General features: G+C 48.4%; 1 protein-coding gene across 1 annotated transcript in view; it reads right to left on the bottom strand.

The window, feature by feature from the left end:
• The window catches only part of GABBR1 (gamma-aminobutyric acid type B receptor subunit 1), a 283,737-nt gene that overhangs the window by 90,475 nt on the left and 173,187 nt on the right, over positions 1–20,075 (bottom strand). The window contains exons 15-18 of the mRNA XM_040324995.1: positions 15,577–15,654; positions 12,468–12,618; positions 5,664–5,796; positions 5,412–5,528 (exon numbers count right to left, since the gene is read on the bottom strand). Of these exons, the coding sequence (XP_040180929.1) occupies positions 5,412–5,528; positions 5,664–5,796; positions 12,468–12,618; positions 15,577–15,654 (479 nt within the window). The remainder of the gene's footprint in view (positions 1–5,411; positions 5,529–5,663; positions 5,797–12,467; positions 12,619–15,576; positions 15,655–20,075) is intronic.

Below are 20,075 nucleotides of genomic sequence, written 5' to 3'. Positions count from 1 at the left end.
CATTCTAGAGACAAATGACGCCGTTCCCCCCGTCCAAAGAGACTTTCAATGCTGGGATAAGCGAGTGAAGAATCCGTAAAGAGGACCTGTCATGCTAAAAAGACAGGAGTTTCCATTGTCACTTATGTCTTCACATGTGTTCACAAGCCGATATTTTTATCTTCTGACCTTCATGATATAGTGAGGGGACAGAGGGACAGTCCCTCAAAATCAGGGACAGTTGGGAGCTATGGTTAGCCTGAAAGATGTCATATGACGTCCAGTCAGGATAACAGAACCACCGCCCGGGCATCATTCTGCTATAGGCCGGGCGGGAAGTGGATAAAGTGGTTGTAAACCTCAGACATGAAATATGAACACAGCGTATCCCTCTATAGCAGTCGTCTCCAAACTGCAGCCTGGGGGCCAGATACGGCCCTTTGCTTGCTTTCATCTGGCCCCTGGGGTGCTATTTTATTCACTGACACAATTCCTCCCAATAAGACCAATGATGGGACACTATTCCTCCTACTGATAGCAGTGATGGGACACTATTCCTCCCACTGACACCAATGATGGGCCACTATTCCCCCCACTGATACCAATGATGGGACACTATTCCTTCCACTGACACCAATGATGGGACACTATTCCTCCCACTGACACCAATGATGGGACACTATTCCTCCCACTGACACCAATGATGGGACACTATTCCTCCCACTGACACCAATGATGGGACACTATTCCTCCCACTGACACCAATGATGGGCCACTATTCCTCCCACTGACACCAATGATGGGACACTATTCCTCCCAATGACGGGTCACTATTCCTCCCACTGACACCAATGATGGGACACTATTCCTTCCACTGATACCAATGATGGGTCACTATTCCTCCCAATGACACCAATGATGGGACACTATTCCTCCCACTGATACCAATGATGGGACACTATTCCTCCCACTGACACCAATGATGGGACACAATTCCTCCCAATGACATCAATGATGGGACACAATTCCTCCCACTGACATCAATGATGGGACACAATTCCTCCCAATGACACCAATGATGGGACACTATTCCTCCCACTGATACCAATGATGGGACACTATTCCTCCCACTGATACCAATGATGGGACACAAGTCCTCCCAATGACATCAATGATGGGGCACAATTCCTCCCAATGACACCAATGATGGGACACTATTCCTCCCACTGACATCAATGATGGGGCACAATTCCTCCCAATGACATCAATGATGGGACACAATTCCTCTCAATGACACCAATGATGGGACACAATTCCTCCCACTGACACCAATGATGGGGCACTATTCCTCCCACTGACACCAATGATGGGGCACTATTCCTCCCAATGACATCAATGATGGGGGATTGTTGACTCCCACTGACGCTGGGACATTTTGTACTCCTGATGGTCACATTCCGACTCCCCTAAAGTCTAAAGGACAGTAAACCGGCCCTTTGTTTAGAAAGTTTGGAGACCCCTGTACTCTATAATGTGTACATGTCTCAATCCAGAGCACTAAGTGTCATTTCTGTCTGCTGCTTCCTTCCTCTGCGGTTTGCATAAATCACTTCTGAGAAGTTTTTTTATGACACCAAGAGATAAAATGGTGACAGAGGAGGGAGCTCTTGCATACAGATTCCTGTGATTGACAGCCTCAGCTCTGTTGCTGTGTGATGGGGGGGGGGGGGTCCCTTCCCTCCAATCAGCTCTCACTGAGCTCTGCTATCTGAACACAGGCAAGCTGTCTAAATTCTGCTATTTGGATAGCTGCAGACAAAAGATGAATGCAGGCAAACTGGTACAACTTATATAGCAGGATTTGTTTTTTCTCTGTGTATCAGCGGAGGCTTTTCACTTTGCTGGGTGTATGTAAGGGTTTACAATCACTTTTTTTTTTTTTTCCAATATGTGATGAGTTAAAACTTCCAAGCTGTAATTTTGTACACAGCTTAATAAGCACATATCCAATAAATCAAAAAACATAAAATAATAAAATTGGTCTACAGGAAGATGCATCTCCATGCCACGCAGGGTGTTCTACAACTTACATCATTACCATCAAAAGTTATCCCTGCTTACTATAGCATTTTAAATCAGATCCCCAAAACTCGTTAGATATGTTGTATTTCTCTTGCTGTGAACCAATTTCAGGCCTCCCACAGTACAGACCCCCCTCCATCAGTACAGACCCCCTCACCAAGTACAGACCCCCTCACCAAGTACAGACCCCCTCACCAAGTACAGACCCCCCTCCATCAGTACAGACCCCCTCACCAAGTACAGACCCCCTCACCAAGTACAGACCCCCTCACCAAGTACAGACCCCCTCCATCAGTACAGACCCCCTCACCAAGTACAGACCCCCTCACCAAGTACAGACCCCCTCCATCAGTACAGACCCCCTCACCAAGTACAGACCCCCTCCATCAGTACAGACCCCCTCACCAAGTACAGACCCCCCTCCATCAGTACAGACCCCCCTCACCAAGTACAGACCCCCCTCCATAAGTACAGACCCCCTCACCAAGTACAGACCCCCTCCATCAGTACAGACCCCCTCACCAAGTACAGACCCCCTCCATCAGTACAGACCCCCTCACCAAGTACAGACCCCCCTCCATAAGTACAGACCCCCTCACCAAGTACAGACCCCCCTCCATCAGTATAGACCCCCTCACCAAGTACAGACCCCCCTCCATAAGTACAGACCCCCTCACCAAGTACAGACCCCCTCACCAAGTACAGACCCCCCTCCATAAGTACAGACCCCCTCACCAAGTACAGACCCCCTCACCAAGTACAGACCCCCTCCATCAGTACAGACCCCCTCCATCAGTACAGACCCCCTCACCAAGTACAGACCCCCTCCATCAGTACAGACCCCCTCACCAAGTACAGACCCCCTCCATCAGTACAGACCCCCTCACCAAGTACAGACCCCCTCACCAAGTACAGACCCCCTCCATCAGTACAGACCCCCTCACCAAGTACAGACCCCCTCCATCAGTACAGACCCCCTCACCAAGTACAGACCCCCCTCCATAAGTACAGACCCCCTCACCAAGTACAGACCCCCCTCCATAAGTACAGACCCCCTCACCAAGTACAGACCCCCCTCCATAAGTACAGACCCCCTCACCAAGTACAGACCCCCCTCCATCAGTATAGACCCCCTCACCAAGTACAGACCCCCTCACAAGTACAGACCCCCTCCATCAGTATAGACCCCCTCACCAAGTACAGACCCCCCTCCATAAGTACAGACCCCCTCACCAAGTACAGACCCCCTCCATCAGTATAGACCCCCTCACCAAGTACAGACCCCCCTCCATCAGTATAGACCCCCTCACCAAGTACAGACCCCCCTCCATAAGTACAGACCCCCCCACCAAGTACAGACCCCCTCCATCAGTACAGACCCCCTCACCAAGTACAGACCCCCTCCATCAGTATAGACCCCCTCACCAAGTACAGACCCCCTCCAGTATAGATACCCTCACCAAGTACAGACCCCCCTCCATCAGTACAGACCCCCTCACCAAGTACAGACCCCCCTCTATCAGTATAGACCCCCTCACCAAGTACAGACCCCCCTCCATCAGTACAGACCCCCCTCCATCAGTACAGACCCCCTCACTAAGTACAGACCCCCTCACTAAGTACAGACCCCCCTCTATCAGTATAGACCCCCCCTCCATCAGTATAGACCCCCCTCCATCAGTATAGACCCCCCTCCATCAGTATAGACCCCCCTCCATCAGTATAGACCCCCCTCCTTCAGTATAGACCCCCCTCAGTGCAGACCCCCCTCAGTGCAGACCCCCCTCAGTGCAGACCCCCCTCAGTGCAGACCCCCCTCCATTATTATAGAACCTCCTCAGTGCAGACCCCCTCCATCATTATAGAACCCCCTACAGTGCTGACCCACCTCTATCAGTATAGACCCCCCTCCATCAGTCTAGAACCCCCCTCAGTGCCGACCCACCTCTATCAGTATAGACCACCCTCAGTGCAGACCACCCTTAGTGCAGACCCCCCCTCCATCAGTATAGACCCCCCTCACTGCAGACCCCCCAGTGCAGACCACCCTCCATCAGTGCAGACTACCCTCAGTGCAGACACCCCTCCATCAGTATAGAACCCCCCTCAGTGTGACCCACCTCCACCAGTCCAAACCCCCCCTCCGTCAGTGCAGGCCCTCCCTTTCTCCTCCCATAGCGTCCCCCGGCACATGTCCATTTGCATTACAGCCCTTTAGAACAGCGCAGGTTAGGCACAGCGGTGTGTTCCTTGGATTCTCTCCTCCCTCTCACACAGAATAAAAGAAACCTTGGATTTCGAGCATAATCCGTTCCAGGAGAATGCTCATAATCCAAAGCACTCGCATATCAAAGCGAGTTTTCCCATTGAAGTCAATGGAAACGAAAATAATTTGTTCCACATTGACTTCAGTGCCATGCAATACTGCATGCGGCCAGAGGGGGGGGGTGTGCCGGAGAGCCTCGGAAATGGCCGGAAAGGACCGAGGACAGTTCGGCTGACCTCAGCAAACCTTGCAAAGACTTTGTTCACAAGCCTTTTCAAGGTCAGCCGAACTGTCCTAGGGCCTTCTCGGCCGTTTTCGAACGGCGAACGGTTGGCTCCGGCGCCCCCCACCTCACGCCAAACGCGGTACTGCACACCGCTTTGGCCTGAATCCTGCTCTCAAACTGAGTTAGGATTTTAGGAAATACAGCGCTCGTATTGCGAAACGCTCGTTAACCGCGTTACACGCAATCCGAGGTTCCACTGTAGAGTAGAGTACAATAGAATAGTAAAGAATAGAATAGAATTGGATGAAATAGAGTCATCTTCCGCAAATCTAAGTTAGAAATTTAAATTTCTAATTTTGAATGTCAAAATTCGAATTTGGACACTCAAAATTTTGATTTGATTTTCAAATAACAAATACAGCAAACAGATCCGAATATACAAAACAAATTTCGAAAATGAATCATTCTAACAATACAAATAACCTAAAACAAAACAAAACAAATGTTTCCGCCGTGCACATCTCTAGTTTACATACAACAGCATGTAGATGAAGAGGCCACCAAAACATCAATGGGATTCACAAGTCAATTCTTGTCAGAGGTCAAGCCAAAAACCAAAGATGAATATCTGCCCAGCAAGGGCCTCCAAACACATAAAAAAACAAGACAATGGTATAAAACAACGAATCCATACATTGTATCCTCCAATGATTTTTGCTCTTTTTTGGATCATTGCTATTCCCAGCGTAATCCATTGTCTTGAAGGCCAAAAACAAAAGAAACAAAGGAAGTGCCTCCAAACACAAACGGGATTCCATGATTTCCATCAAACAATTCTTATAACGTTTCCCAGCTTACCTTCCTCCTCTCCTTCTTGTCGTCTTTCTTGGTAAACGCCGTATGGATCCACCAGATTTTGGTAAACATGCTGCCATAGGCCAAGCTGAAGCCAAGTCCCAGAAGCCAGAGGCGAGCCTGGACGACGCGGCCAAACCAACGATAGACAGGAGGAGAGCAGGGAAAAAAAAAGAGAAGATAAGAGGCATAAGGAACAAAAAGAATACAAATCTCTTCTTTCTGAAAGTCTTCTCTAGGCCTGTATTAGCTCACCTGGCACACCAGGGGGAAGTGCCACGTCTCTATGTGGTGCCCATCCAGACCAAGTGGGAAGACGGCAGCGAGAGCCAGTATGCATCCTGCCGCCGTAACGTCGTTCAGGTGAGGCTGGGAATTTTGGATGTACCTGAAAAAAAAAAAGATGTAGTCAGGGTTTAGTGATCTTGTACCTTCACCTAGACCTGCCTATCCTGCTTAAAGGTCACGGACACGGCCACATAAAAAACGCAGTAAGTTGGTAGCATATAGACCATGTTTTATGTTGTACCCATGCAAATATTTGTGCTAACATTTGTACTAAGGTTTATATACCTAAAACATACAGTGCAATTATACTCTATTGGAAGACAAGAGATGCCTTTGTCCTAGTAACAGAAGGCGCCTGCGTCTTGGTAACAGAGGACACTAGGTGGCTTCTCTGAGCAGCTGCCTGCATGCTAGCAACGGAGGACATTAGGCAGCAAGAGCTGCCGAGTCCTAGCAACACAAGATGCTAGGCCACTTCCTTGACAAGCCGCCTGCACCCTAGAAATGGAAGGATGCTAGACTGCTTTCTTAACAAGCTGCCATAAGCGCCAGCATTGGAAGGATGCTAGACTGATTTCTTGACAAGCCGCCTGCACCCTAGCAACGGTAGGGTGCTAGACTGCTTTCTTGACATGCTGCCTGCGCCCTAGCAATGGAAGGATGCTAGACTGCTTTCTTAACAAGCTGCCTAAGCGCCAGCATTGGAAGGATGCTAGACTGCTTTCTTGACAAGCTGCCTGCACCCTAGCAACGGTAGGAAGCTAGACTGCTTTCTTAACAAGCTGCCTAAGCGCCAGCAGTGGAAGGATGCTAGACTGCTTTCTTGACAAGCCGCCTGCACCCTAGCAACGGTAGGATGCTAGACTGCTTTCTTGACATGCCGCCTGCGCCCTAGCAATGGAAGGATGCTAGACTGCTTTCTTAACAAGTTGCCTGTGCCCCAGCAGTGGAAAGATGCTAGAATGCTTTCTTGACAAGCTGCCTGCGCCCTAGAAATGGAAGGAGGCTAGGCTGCTTTCTTGGCAAGCTGCATGCGCCCTAGCAATGGAAGGATGCTAGACTGCTTTCTTGACAAGCCGCCTGCACCCTAGCAATGGTAGGATGCTAGACTGCTTTCTTGACATGCCGCCTGCGCCCTAGCAATGGAAGGATGCTAGACTGCTTTCTTGACATGCCGCCTGCGCCCTAGCAAAGGTAGGATGCTAGAATGCTTTCTTGACAAGCTGCCTGTGCCCTATAAATGGAAGGAGGTTAGGCTGCTTTCTTGGCAAGCTGCATGCGCCCTAGCAATGGAAGGATGCTAGACTGATTTCTTGACAAGCCACCCGCATTCTAGCAATGGAAAAATGCTAGACTGCTTTCTTAGCAAGCTACCTGCACCCTAGAAATGGAAGGTTGCTAGACTGCTTTCATGATAAGCCGCCTGCGCCTAGCAATGGAAGGATGCTAGACTGCTTTCTTAACAAGCTGTCTGCGCGCCAGCAGTGAAAGGATGCTAGAATGCTTTCTTGACAAGCCGACTGCGCCCTAGTAATTAAAGGATGCTAGGCTGCTTTCTTGACAAGCCGCCTGCACCCTAGCAATGGAAGGATGCTAGACTGCTTTCTTGACAAGCTGCCTGCGCCCTAGCAAAGGAAGAATGCTAATCTGCTTTCCCAACAAGCTACCTGCATCCTAGCAATTGAAGAATGCTATGCTGCTTTCTTGACAAGTTGCCTGCACTCTAGCAAATGAAGGATGCTAGGCCACTTCCTTGACAAGCCGTCTGCTCCCTAGCAACAGAAGGATTCTAGGCTGCTTTCTTGAGAAGCCACCTGCGTCTTAGCAACAAGGTCATTAGATATAAGCACGAAAACGTTGCTCAAACATTACATATGTACATTGTACAGAGCTTCTGCCCACAAATCCATGCATACTAATTGGAGTCAGGGGCCTAACTGTAATTCAGCAAAAGTTTGAAGAAGCCCCACAGCGTCATCCCACCATGACATCAGGCAGTGCCAGTTCTGCAAATCAGTGGTTGTTAACTTATGAGCTATAGGGGGACTCAAGTGTGGCCTCTGACATTACCAAAGGCCTGCACCTAATGTTCGATATATGTAATGCTTGAGAGGACTGTCAGAGACTGCAGACCTAATGGAAAAAATGAGGGTCAGAGAGTGAGGACAGGATACATTGTTGGCGGGGATATGCTGCAGAAGACAATAAGAAACTGGGTATATGTTACATGAGGCTTGTAGAGAAAAATACTACTACCCTAATCAATGTTCCCACCAGGGGCTGACTGACAACTCATGGGGCCCCCGGGCAATAGAAGATTATGGGCCCCCGGGCAGTAGAAGATTATGATGCCCCCAGGCAATAGGTGATTATGGGGCCCCCAGGCAATAGATTATGGGGCCACACAGTATACACACACATACAGTATACATACACAGTATACACACACAGGCCCAGATTCTCAAAGGACTTACGACGGCGTAGCGCCATGTACACCGGCGTAAGTCCGAATGAGAGCCGTCGTATCTATGTGGCCGATTCTTAGAATCAGTTACGCATAAATTCGGCTAGGATATGAGCGGCGTAAGTCTCTTACACCGTCGTATCTTGGTTGGATATTTACGCTGGCCGCTAGGTGGCGCTATCGTAGATTTCTGCATTGAATATGCTAATAAACTAGATACGCCGATTTACGAACGTACGTGCACCCAGGGTAGCAAGATACGTAGTTTACGTAAGACATATGCCGGCGTAAAGTTACCCCTCATAAAGCAGGGGTAAGTCATGTTAGGTATGGACGTCGGAAATGTACGAACAGCGTCGTGTTTTACCTCGTTTGCGTAAGTTGTCTGTGAATGGGGCTGGACGTAAGTTACGGTCACGTCGACTAGGCATTGAGCGGGCGTAATTTAATTTGAAAATTCGACGTGATACTGAGCATGCGCGCGCATGCGCCGTTCGTTTAAAAACGTAAATTAAATCGGGTCACGATACATTAACATAAAACACGCCCACACTAGCCTACTTTGAATTACGCGGGCTTACGCCGGCACAGTTACACTACATCGCCGTAACTTTGGCCGCAAGTTCTTTGAGAATACGGGACCTGCCTCACAAAGTTACGGCGGCGTAGTGTATCTTAGATACGATACGCCCGCCTATAGGTAGGCGCTTTTTTGAGAATCTGGCCCACAGTATACATACACACACTGAAAAGGTACTGGAGAGGCGGGGAAGTTATAATCTTGGGATTTTTAGACCAAAAGAATGTTGGTAAGGGACATATGTAAAAAAAAAAAAAAAAAACACAAATTTTTACATACTGTCCCTGGTTTTACTGAGGCTGACCACCCTGATGGGGCCCCCTAGTGGCATGGGGCCCTCAGGCAGTGCCCGAATGGTCAGTCTGCCCCTGGTTCCCACTACAGACTGCTGAGGTCTGAGGGCCACACATCATATACCAAAGGGCCGCCAATTTCTAGGCCCCTCCACTTTGCACTGAGCCGAGTCACGCAGAGGATATCCAATAACATAAGAGCCGCAATGTGCTCAGGATTTCTGCCTACCAATCATCTACACAAGCATCCTATTGTTCTCCATTTGCTTCGATATAAAAGAATCAAGAGGGTTACCTTCGTGTATATAAATAATGATAAATTATGCATAGAATACAGAATCTTTTAGTACACGCTTCACTGAAGTACCATAAGGTCTCTACTCTCACCGTGCCAGCATCCCCCCTCCCCCATCCAATCTGCTGCCGGAGAACCCGGATTTTTACTTTTCAGATCAGAAGATTAAAACAAAACTAAAATTGAAGCGTTTTTATAAGACACCCCTACCCTGCATGACAGCGTGACCCAGCCAATGGACCACTCAAGTACCAAATTGTGAATTGTGGAAGGCAACAATAGGGGAACACATGCACAATATGGTGCCTATAATACAGTCTGACAGCTACTGAAAGTGGAACTGACATCAGATGTTTTTTTCATTTGAAGGGGCTGCAACATGTGACTTCCCATAGAGTGTACAGTCTGATCACTGGGGGGGGGACTTGGGAAATGCTTCCTCCGGCCTGTAGCAGACTGATGACATCAGACTCTGTAGAATCACTGGACTAGGACTGAACCCCTTTAACCCCTTGAAGCCAGCGCCTCCTGGCCCTTTAAGGGGTTTTAGATGCCGGGAGGCAGGGTGGGGTTTATGATCATGTGACCGTCGTGATTGGCTTTCCGTTAGCTGCCGGTAACTGTGCGGGAGTGTACATGGCGCGCTCTCTTGGCACAGATGTATCTGCAATTTTATACGCAAATATGTGGCCTCTCGACACCAAGGCCCACCTGCCAAGGGGCCACATATTAAAAACTATATTAAAAAATGTTGTTGTACAGTATATTGTGACATGTCCAAAAAAAAAATCTATGCATATTCTACTTTAAAGCGATTGTAAACCCTCACATAAACCAACTGAAGTGACTGGCCTCAGGTGATACACAGAGATGAAGCAAATCTTCCTACATAATTTGTACCTGCTTGTCTGCAGCCCTCACTTCTCCAGAGCCATTCAGAATTTGCACAGCATTTCTGAGCTCCAGCAGGCAGGTGGGGCAGAGATCTGACATCACACACTGCACAGCATAGAACAAGAAGCTGAGTGTAATGTGAGACCTGAGTGGAAGGACTGAACACCCCCCCTATAGACTGTCTCGTAGGGAAAAATGCACGGCTGAAGCTGTCAATCATCTGCTGTGGGCTGGAGGTGGGATGGACCCTCTCTTGGGATCCCTTGCTGTTGACATAAACCAGGGGTCTTCAAACTACGGACCTCCAGTTGTTCAGGAACTACAATTCCCATTGTAAAGGAACGTCCCACACTCCGATTAAGTGCTTCCGTCATATACCGCTTCCTATCAGTCTGGATATAGATATCAGATATTCCAGCTGCCCTCAAGACACAACGAGACGAGACTTGTTTGTGTGCTAAACATAGTGGGCTAGATTCAGGTAGCCCGCCGTAAGTTTGTGCGGGCGTAGCGTATGTTATTTACGCTACGCCGCTGCAATTTAGAGAGGCAAGTGCAGTATTCACAAAGCACTTGCTCCGTAAGTTGCGGCGGCGTAGCGTAAATCTGCCGGCGTAAGCGCGCCAAATTCAAATTGAGAAGTGGTGGGCGTGTTTTATGTAAATAAAACATGACCCCACGTAAATGACGTCTCTAACGAATGGCGCATGCGCCGTTCGTGAAAGAATCCCAGTGCGCATGCTCGAAATTACGCCGCAAATCGTCAATGCTTTAGACATGAACGTAATTTACGCAAAGCCCTATTCGTGAACGACTTACGCAAACGACGTAAAAATGTCAAAATTCGACGCGGGAACGACGTCCATACTTAACATTGCGTACGCCTCATATAGCAGGAGTAACCTTACGCCGGAAAAAGCCTAACGTAAACGACGTAAAAAAATGCGCCGGGTGTACGGACGTTTGTGAATCGGCGTATCTACCTAATTAGCATATTCCTCGCGTAAATCGATGGAAGCGCCACCTAGCAGCCAGCGTAAATATGCAACTAAGATACGACGGCGTAAGAGACTTACGCCAGTCGGATCTTAGGCAAATTTCGGCGTATCTTGCTTTCTGAATACAGAAAGAAGATACGCCGCGTAAATTCAAATCTGCGCCGGCGTATCTATAGATACGCCAGCGTAAATTCTTTCTGAATCTAGCCCGGAGTGTTTAATAGAACCAAGAATACAGCCTTATATACAGTTTAAAGAGGTAACCAGAACATAAATTAACATGAGCTAATTAACTAATCATTTACCCAGACGAGGTGACTCCGAGATATGACCTTTCAAGGTAGACATCCCATCTCCTCTCACCTGCTATACAATACACATTGTCATAAGTGTAAACACAGGACATCTTCACACAATAGCAGGGTCAATTAGCACAGAGAACAGAGATGGCTGGAGGCGAGGACATTAGCATCTATGAATGAGCCACTCTTACAACCAACCCTTTGAGTTCAGAAACAACAACCAGCGAATAGTTCTCACAGATATCCTAGAATATATTGTGGATAATATTTACATAATAATCCCCTCTTAGGTAGTCCAAGATATCATTTCTCAGTCATCCTATGCCCCTAGTGGACATAGGATGATAATGGACATAAGAGGGTCCGAGTCTGTCACACCCTTAATGCCCAGTCATGTCGGTGAATGTCAGAGTTTTACAATGGCTCATGGGATGTGTAGTTTCGCAACAGCTGGAGGGCCGTAGTTTGAAGATCCCTGGCATAAACTGTCCAAGGTGACTCATGGAGACAGCAGAGGCAGGAGTCAGCAGCAAGTACACACTAAAAAGGGATATGCTTTGTTCATTTTTCATTTCAAAGGTTTACAACCACTTTAATTGTATTTTAAGTGAACCCGTACTAAGCACAGATTTAATTTAAGGTCTGAAGTAAGTCAGCGAGTCGGTAAAGTGAACCATGACACAAGGCAGGAAGAAGATCCTAAGATGAGCTTATCATAGACCCTCAGTGGTCCCCGAGGTGTGTTTCCACTATTCAGTTGCTAATGCTTTAGTCAAGTGGTGGAAACCACAACTGTAATTGTGCTGTTCTAAACTGTATTTATTCTTTCCTACATTTATATATTCAATACCCCTTATACTATTCACCCTTACCTTCCCCTCCTCCACTCTTCCACCCCCCCCCCCCCCCAACTTACACAACCCATTGTGCATGCGTCCTTCTCACCTCACGTGGCTGTTGTAGATGTTAAAAGACAGGCAGACGAAACCCAAGAGTATGCCGAGTCCGGCCAGAACCGAGACGGAAATGAAGAGCTTCTGAGAGACGTAGCGGAAGGTGATGATCACCTTGGTGTGGTCAGAAGGAGGAGAACCCCCTAATTATGTTGGAAAGAAACCAAAAGGGTGCAGTCAGGGTAAAATTGAAAAATTATTGGGTTATACAATGTTATATTGGGGAGGGTGGATGGAGAAGTCACTGGATGCAAGTAAAAGCTTCAAGAATCGGTGAAGTGGTGAAGAAGTGAGGGCCAAAAACAAAGTTTAATAGGTCCAGTTGATCTTTATTTAACAAAATGAGAGTCAAAGAAGTATACAACACATTTCGGGGCTCGCCTGTCCCCCTTCATCAGGGCTTGTAGTTGCAGAATAAAAGACTAGGTGGCGCACTGGATCGGGGTGAAGTGGTTAAAAAAAATCATGGTGGTCAAGGAAAGGTTGGCGGTCAGACTGTCTGACCCTCCCCAATGAGCATTCCTACACATATTTCTAGATTCTTTTTGAAGTTGACCCAAACTTTCTCAATCAACGTTAACTATTTTTAATCCCTATGCCGAGAAAAGAGAAGACCTGACCATCCTCCATAACCCCCCACCTGCAAGACTCCTGTTGGGTCAAGGCCTCTTCTCATCGGTAGCCGAAGCCAACCACGAGTACTAGGTATGGTGCTCTCCTGAAGAAAGTCCCCAATTCCCCAGGCAGGAGAGGAAGGAACCTACACATCCTCCACCTAGACATCAGGGCAGGTACGAAGACCTTCACCCTTCCATCCTTAATGAGTGAAAGTGCAGCGACAAACGTGAGAGAAAAAATACAAAGTGAAAGTACATAGAACAATGGCTAGGTCAACTGGACCTAATAAACTAAGTTCACTTTTTCATCATCTTCTTTGGGCGGCACAGTGGTGTAGTGGGTAGCACTCTCGTCTAGCAGTAAAAATGGTCGCTGGTTCGAATCTCAACCATTACACTACCTGCCTGGAGTTTGCATGTTCTCCCTGTGCCTGCGTGGGTTTACTCCGGTTTCCTCCCACACTCCAAAGACATGCTGGTAGGTTAATTGGCTTCTGTCTAAATTGGCCCAGTATATGAATGTGAGTTAGGGACCTTAGATTGTAAGCTCCTTGAGGGTAGGGACCGATGTGAATGTACATTGTATATGTAAATTGATGGCGCTATATAAGTACCTTAATAATAATAATAATCAGTGGAGTATTGACCTCTGTTGGGTTCCCGTGTTCTACAGAGAGCTGCCCTCCTGCACATTATTCTTTACTTTAATCTCTAAAGCAGCCCTTCTCAACCTTTTCAACATAGAGGAACCCTTGAATTAACTTTCCAGTTTCAGGGAATTACATCTATAACTCATGATACATTAAAGGATCAGTAAAGATAAAACATTTTTTTTTTTTAAATAACAAACATGTTATTCTTACCTCCACTGCGCAGCTGGTTTTGCACAGAGTGTCCCCGAACCTGGTCTTCTGGGGTCCCTCGGCAGGTTTCTCGGCTCCCCCCCCCCCCTCGCAAAAGAGCTTTCCACCTTCATGCGGGCGAGCTCACATGGTGGAAAGCTCTTGTGGGTGCGCTCCCGTGATACAGCGGTGGCCATAGCCGCCGACTGTATCCCTCGGCCCCGCCCCCCGGCGCGTTGCGTCATTTGATGTGATTGACAGCAGCGCCAGCCAATGGCGCTGCTGTCAAATAGATTCTATGGTCTATTGCTTAACGATGTTGCCTTTGTCTGGATAAGTAAATTGTGTTAATCTTGTCTGAGGCAGCTTTCCATTCACCTATTAAGTGTGCTAATGAACTCATCTGTTGTCTGCTAAGGGATGTATTGACACTCAGAATAATGTGTATTGGGGGCTCGTTATGTAACCATTGTGTGATGTTGTGGGTGGATCCGGGTCATTGTTCATGTGGTTACTGCAGTATTCTCAAGTGTATATAAAGAGCCTGTAATCCTTCCAATAAAGTTCATATTCCTGCTTGAACCTCAACACGGAGCTTTGTCTCGTATTTGGGGGAGAATTATTTGTATGGGGTCTTATTCGGCTGGTTGGAGTGTCTGGTAGCTGCCCTGTGTTCGGGAATGGAATATCCTAAACGACGTTAACCCCTTTCATACACGGGGTGCCGTTACATCTGGTTTCTGTGTTTACAAGTGACAGCTCTGCACTCTGTATGTAATGCAATCAGGGCCGGCCCTACCATGGGACCCGATGGTACCATTGTACCAGGCGGCACTTTCAGGGGGGCGGCAAATTGCCGCCCGCCCGCCATCCCATTCCGCCAGCTCCGCTCTCCACTCTACTGTGGGGCTAATTGCCGCCCCACCGCTTCTCCCATTCCGCTCTCCGCTCCACTGTGGGGCTAATTACATGAATAGAGCCATAACAGGTCCCTTTTATACTCCTATACATGTAAAGAACCATAACAGGTCCTCTGTATACTCCTATAAACATGTATAGAGCCATGATAGGTCCACTTTAGTTATCATGATATAAAATAATGGATGTGGGGACATTTTGGTGGGCGTAATTTTTTTGGGGGGGGCAGCATTTCATTCTTGGTACCAGGCAGCACAATGTCTTGGGCCGGCACTGAATGCAATCCTGGTATCTAATGCCCCTTTAAGACACTCCTACTGTTTTCGCGAAATTTGACTGACCACACCCACTATTTGATGTGATTTGGAGGGTGTGTGTAGGGGAGGGGTTTTGTGGGGGCCGTAGTTAAGTTCCAGTACCTATTGTTTGAGAAAAAAAGCCAACCATAACAAAAATGATCAATGGTGTCAGTGGGAACTTATCGAAGAGGCAGAAATTGCTCATTGTCCACGGAACCCCTAGCAACCGCTGGAGGAACCCTGGCATTGCATGGAACCCTGGTTGAGAAACCTGCTCTAAAGTACTCAATGAAGGAAGGAGGAGGAGTGCAGGCATTCAAGGTAGACCAACACTACTGGGAAAAGACACATGCAAGAACATGGAAGGTAGATAACAAGAGAGAATTGGATAGAGAAGACTATATATGGCCATATATGACACTCACCGATCCACTTATCGTTGTTATACCAAGAGAGGTTGTCCTTGGTACTGTCGTAATACCCAATCTTCTTGTAGAGACCACCTTTCCAAAAGAAAACAAGGTCCAAGTTAACAAAGCACTGAAGAAGCAATCAGTGATGTGACATGCAAGGAACAGCAATCAATACTGACCAATTCCACTGTAATGCCATCAGAAACAGACGATTTAAAGCATTTCTAATCAGTTGCCACCAGTAATTGCATTTTATATTGCTGCACGTTGCAGGGACCTAATGTATTATAGTAAAAGGAAATGGACAAGGTGTTCTACAGAGTAAAACATAACCAAGTCTGTACAGAGACACAAAATGTTCACCTTTAATGAGGACCTGTCATAATCAGCAGGGCTCAGACCAGAGGAAGACAAGCTTTTCAGAGACGCAAATGGGAAGAGGTCTGTTTAATGTGGACAAAACCTGTTTTTATTTTCTAGTTTGACTAGAATAAACAGTTTTAAAGTCCAATTGCACCTCCCATTTAAATCAGCTTAATACATTCCAGATCCAATAAAGTAAAAGGTTCACAAGGACTTCTAGTCGTTTTTTTTCCAAAAGCAGCTACAGCCTGAGTAGAAAAACCTGTCACCTTCCAGCCAGGGCTGGACTGGGACAAAAATGTGTCCCTGGACTTCATCCAGACCAGACCAGGGCACAACACATCAGAGTACAGTGCACATCAGGGCATGGTACAGAGCTCAGCACATCAGGGCACAGCACATCAGGGTACAGGGCACATCAGGGTACATCAGGGCACAACACGTACAGGGCACAACACATCAGAGCCCATCACAGCACATTGAGGCACAGCACATCGGGGCACAGGGCACAACACGTACAGGGCACAACACCTACAGGGCACAACACCTACAGGGCCCATCACAGCACATTAAGGCACAGCACATAGGGGTACGGGGCATATCAGGGCCCATCACAGCACATTGAGGCACAGCACATCGGGGCCTATCACAGCACATTGAGGCACAGCACATCGGGGCACAGGGCACAACACATACAGGGCACAACACATACAGGGCACATCACAGCACATTGAGGCACAGCACATCGGGGCACGGGGCACATCAGGGCACAACACATCAGGGCCCATCACAGCACATTAGGGCACAGCACATAACATCAGGACCCATCACAGCACATTGAGGCACAGCACATCAGGGTACAGGGCACATCAGGGCACAACACGTACAGGGCACAGCACATCAGGGTACAGGGCACAACACGTACAGGGCACAGCACATCAGGGTACAGGGCACATCACGTACAGGGCACATCACATGGAGGCACAGCACATCGGGGCACGGGGCACATAGCACATCAGGGAACATGGCACATCAGGGCACATAGGGACACAGGGCACATCAGGACACGGGGCACATAGCACATCAGGGCACATTATGGTGCACATCATTTACCAGCCAACATGCAGAGTAGCGCAGGAAGCGTGTGTAATATATTCTCTATCTCCTGTCACGGCACTTACTCTGCTCCCAGGCGGCCCCTCCTCTCTTCTCGTCCATCCCAGATGATGTCACAAGCAAATGGGAATGGACGAGAAGAGAGGAGGGGCCGCCGGGGAGCAGCGTGAGTGCCGTGACAGGAGAGAGAACATATACACGCGCTTCCTGAGCTACTCTGCATGCTCGCTAAATCTCGATCTACCCATCAGGCACCAGCTGTTGGCAATTGACGGGTAGATCACCGTGGACCTCCGACCGGCCCACTGAGCCATTGGCCCACCGGGAATCTCCCGGTAGTCCCGATGGCCAGTCCATCCCTGCTTCCAGCAGCTATCGAATGTGACCTTGGGGTTTTTATGCCTCTCTCCGGAGAGATCTGACACACCCCCTATGGAGGCAAACATTAGCTCAGCAATCAGCAAAGCTCATTTTCCCTGTTGAGTTTGTAGGCAGGTGTAGTCAATTTTTTCCACTGTAGGTGGCACTCAACTGCAGCATCATTGCAGTTGGAGGGGAAAGTCAAGAGGAACAAGGTTCCTCTATGGTTGGTTGGGTCACTGGGGAAGCTATCCAATTGGATGCTGTCACCCCATGTGACTTTGGTAGCCATCTTGGGTCATGCAGAGGCTATTTAGGACCCTGGCTTCCAGGCTGGGTGCGCATGTTCACGTATGGATAGGGTAGGGACAGGTAACCAGCCTGACAGGGACAGGGATTAGAGGCAGGGAGAGGTTACAGATGGGTAGGAAAAATATACGGACATGCCTTCCTGGAGACCTCTCCATTTGGGCACGGACCAGCAATGCTACGTTTCACCCCTCAAAATAAACGCTTTTGGGACACCCAAAGCCTGTTCTGCTACACATGGCTGTACATTCTGTAAAAGTTGCCCGTTGGGTGCCTTCCTGTTGGAATTGTTGTGAATTTCTGAACTTTAATACAAATTCTGTTCCTGCAACTGGACTTTGAGTGTATACTGCTACCGCACCACGCTGCACCTTCCCACACTTTGATTGGAGAGCTCTGGCCCCGACTTAGCAGGGGGTGTGTCCAACTTCTACAGGAAGACTACTGCTTCCCCACAGGGGACAAGGTTCCCACTCTGAGGAGATGCTGGCAGGGGACAGGCTTTTCTACTCAACCTGTGGCTGCATTAGAAAGAAAAACACACGGTAAGACTTTGCTTTTAAAGCGGATGTGCGGCCAAAAAAAAATATTAAAAGCCAGCAGCTACAAATACTGCAGCTGCTGACTTTTAATATAAGGACACTTACCTGTCCTGGAGTCCAGCGCCGTCCGCAGCAGAGGACGAGTGATCGCTCGTCACTCTGCTGCCCCCCCCCCCCCTCCCGCCATCCACTGTGAGGGAACCAGGAAGTGAAGCGCTCCGGCTTCACTGCCTGGTTCCCTACGGCGCATGCGCGAGTCGCGCTGCGCCCGCCGATTGGCTCCCGCTGTGTGCTGGGAGCCGAGTGTTCCCAGCACACAACGGGGGGGGGGGGGGGATGACGGGATGTGATGCAATGCCCGTCTTTTGCCCGTGAATGCTGGGCCGGAAGTGGGTGCAAATACCTGTCTTTAAATAGGTATCTGCACCGCCCTCCCCCCTGAAAGGTGTCAAATGTGACACCGGAGGGGGGGGGGAGGGTTCCGATCAGCGCGAGTTCCACTTTAGGGTGGAGCTCCGCTTTAAGCACCTCAATTGTTTTCAGTCTTATTAACCTGAAGGTTCAATTGGACTTTAAACTTATCATTTTTTTTTTGCTTTCTGTGTCCACAAAGTAAAATGAAATCTTGACAAACTGGGAGGAAATCCTTTCACTAACGCCGCGTACACACGATCGGAAAATCCGTCAAGAAAACCGTGGATTTTTTTCCGACTGAATCTTGGCTCAAACTTGTGTTGCATACACACGGTCACACCAAATTTAGACTGTCAAGAACGCGGTGACGTACACTACAACGAGCCGAGAAAAATGAAGTTTAATGCTTCTGAGCATGTGTTGAATTGATTCTGAGCATGCGTGTTTTTTTGGGTGTTGGAATTGCATACAGACGATCGGAATTTCCTCCAAAAACTTTTATTGTCGGAAAATTTTAAGAACCAGCTCTCAAATTTTTCTTGCCGGAAATTCGATGGAGCCTACACACTGTCGGAATTTCCGACCAAAAGCTCACATCGGACTTTCTGATCGTGTGTAACAATTAGAATTTTTTAGATTTGCATTCCCCATTCTGTTGTCACTTGGACAGAGAGTGATAATGAATCTCCAGTATGAAGACACAGAAAGGAAAAAAGACCCGACAGAGGCTCTAAACTGCTCCATTTCCAACTAGAATGATAGGTTTCTCTGGTGTTTCACTTTAATCAGCAGAAAATAATTTAAAACGTTGCGGCCCTCCTCGTCCAGGTTTGGACAGCTGGCACCAATCTGTCAACAGTCTTTTACTCCATACATCAACACAGGAATCATTCAGACCACTCAATAATTTAATCGTGGGTGTCCAAAGTGGAAGAGGCTTGTCATGTTGCATTTCAGCATTTATAGCATCTGAGGGGAGGGGGGGGTGAATTTTGAGGAGAATGTGTCAGGCTGGTCTTTGAAGACATTGAAGTCATGCTGGTCTTCTACAGCCTGACATTAAAGCGGTCCTCCACCCTAAAGTGGAGTCCCGCTGATCGGAACCCTCCCCCCCTCCGGTGTCACATTTGACACCTTTCAGGGGGGAGGGGGGTGCAGACACCTGTCTAAAGACAGGTATTTGCACCCACTTCCGGCCACACGATACGGGCGAAAGACGGGCATTCCGTCACATCCCGTCTGTCGCCCGTTGTGTGCTGGGAACACTCGGCTCCCAGCACACAGCGTGTGAGCCAATCGGCGGGCGCAGCGCGACTCGCGCATGCGCCGTAGGGAACCGGGCAGTGAAGCCGCAGCGCTTCACTTCCTGGTTCCCTCAGCGTGGATGGCGGGGGGAGCAGCAGAGTG

The sequence above is a fragment of the Rana temporaria genome, chromosome 9 (genome assembly GCF_905171775.1).
Source record: "Rana temporaria chromosome 9, aRanTem1.1, whole genome shotgun sequence".
Classification (NCBI taxonomy): domain Eukaryota; kingdom Metazoa; phylum Chordata; class Amphibia; order Anura; family Ranidae; genus Rana; species Rana temporaria.
This window is presented reverse-complemented; position numbering and strand designations above follow the sequence as displayed.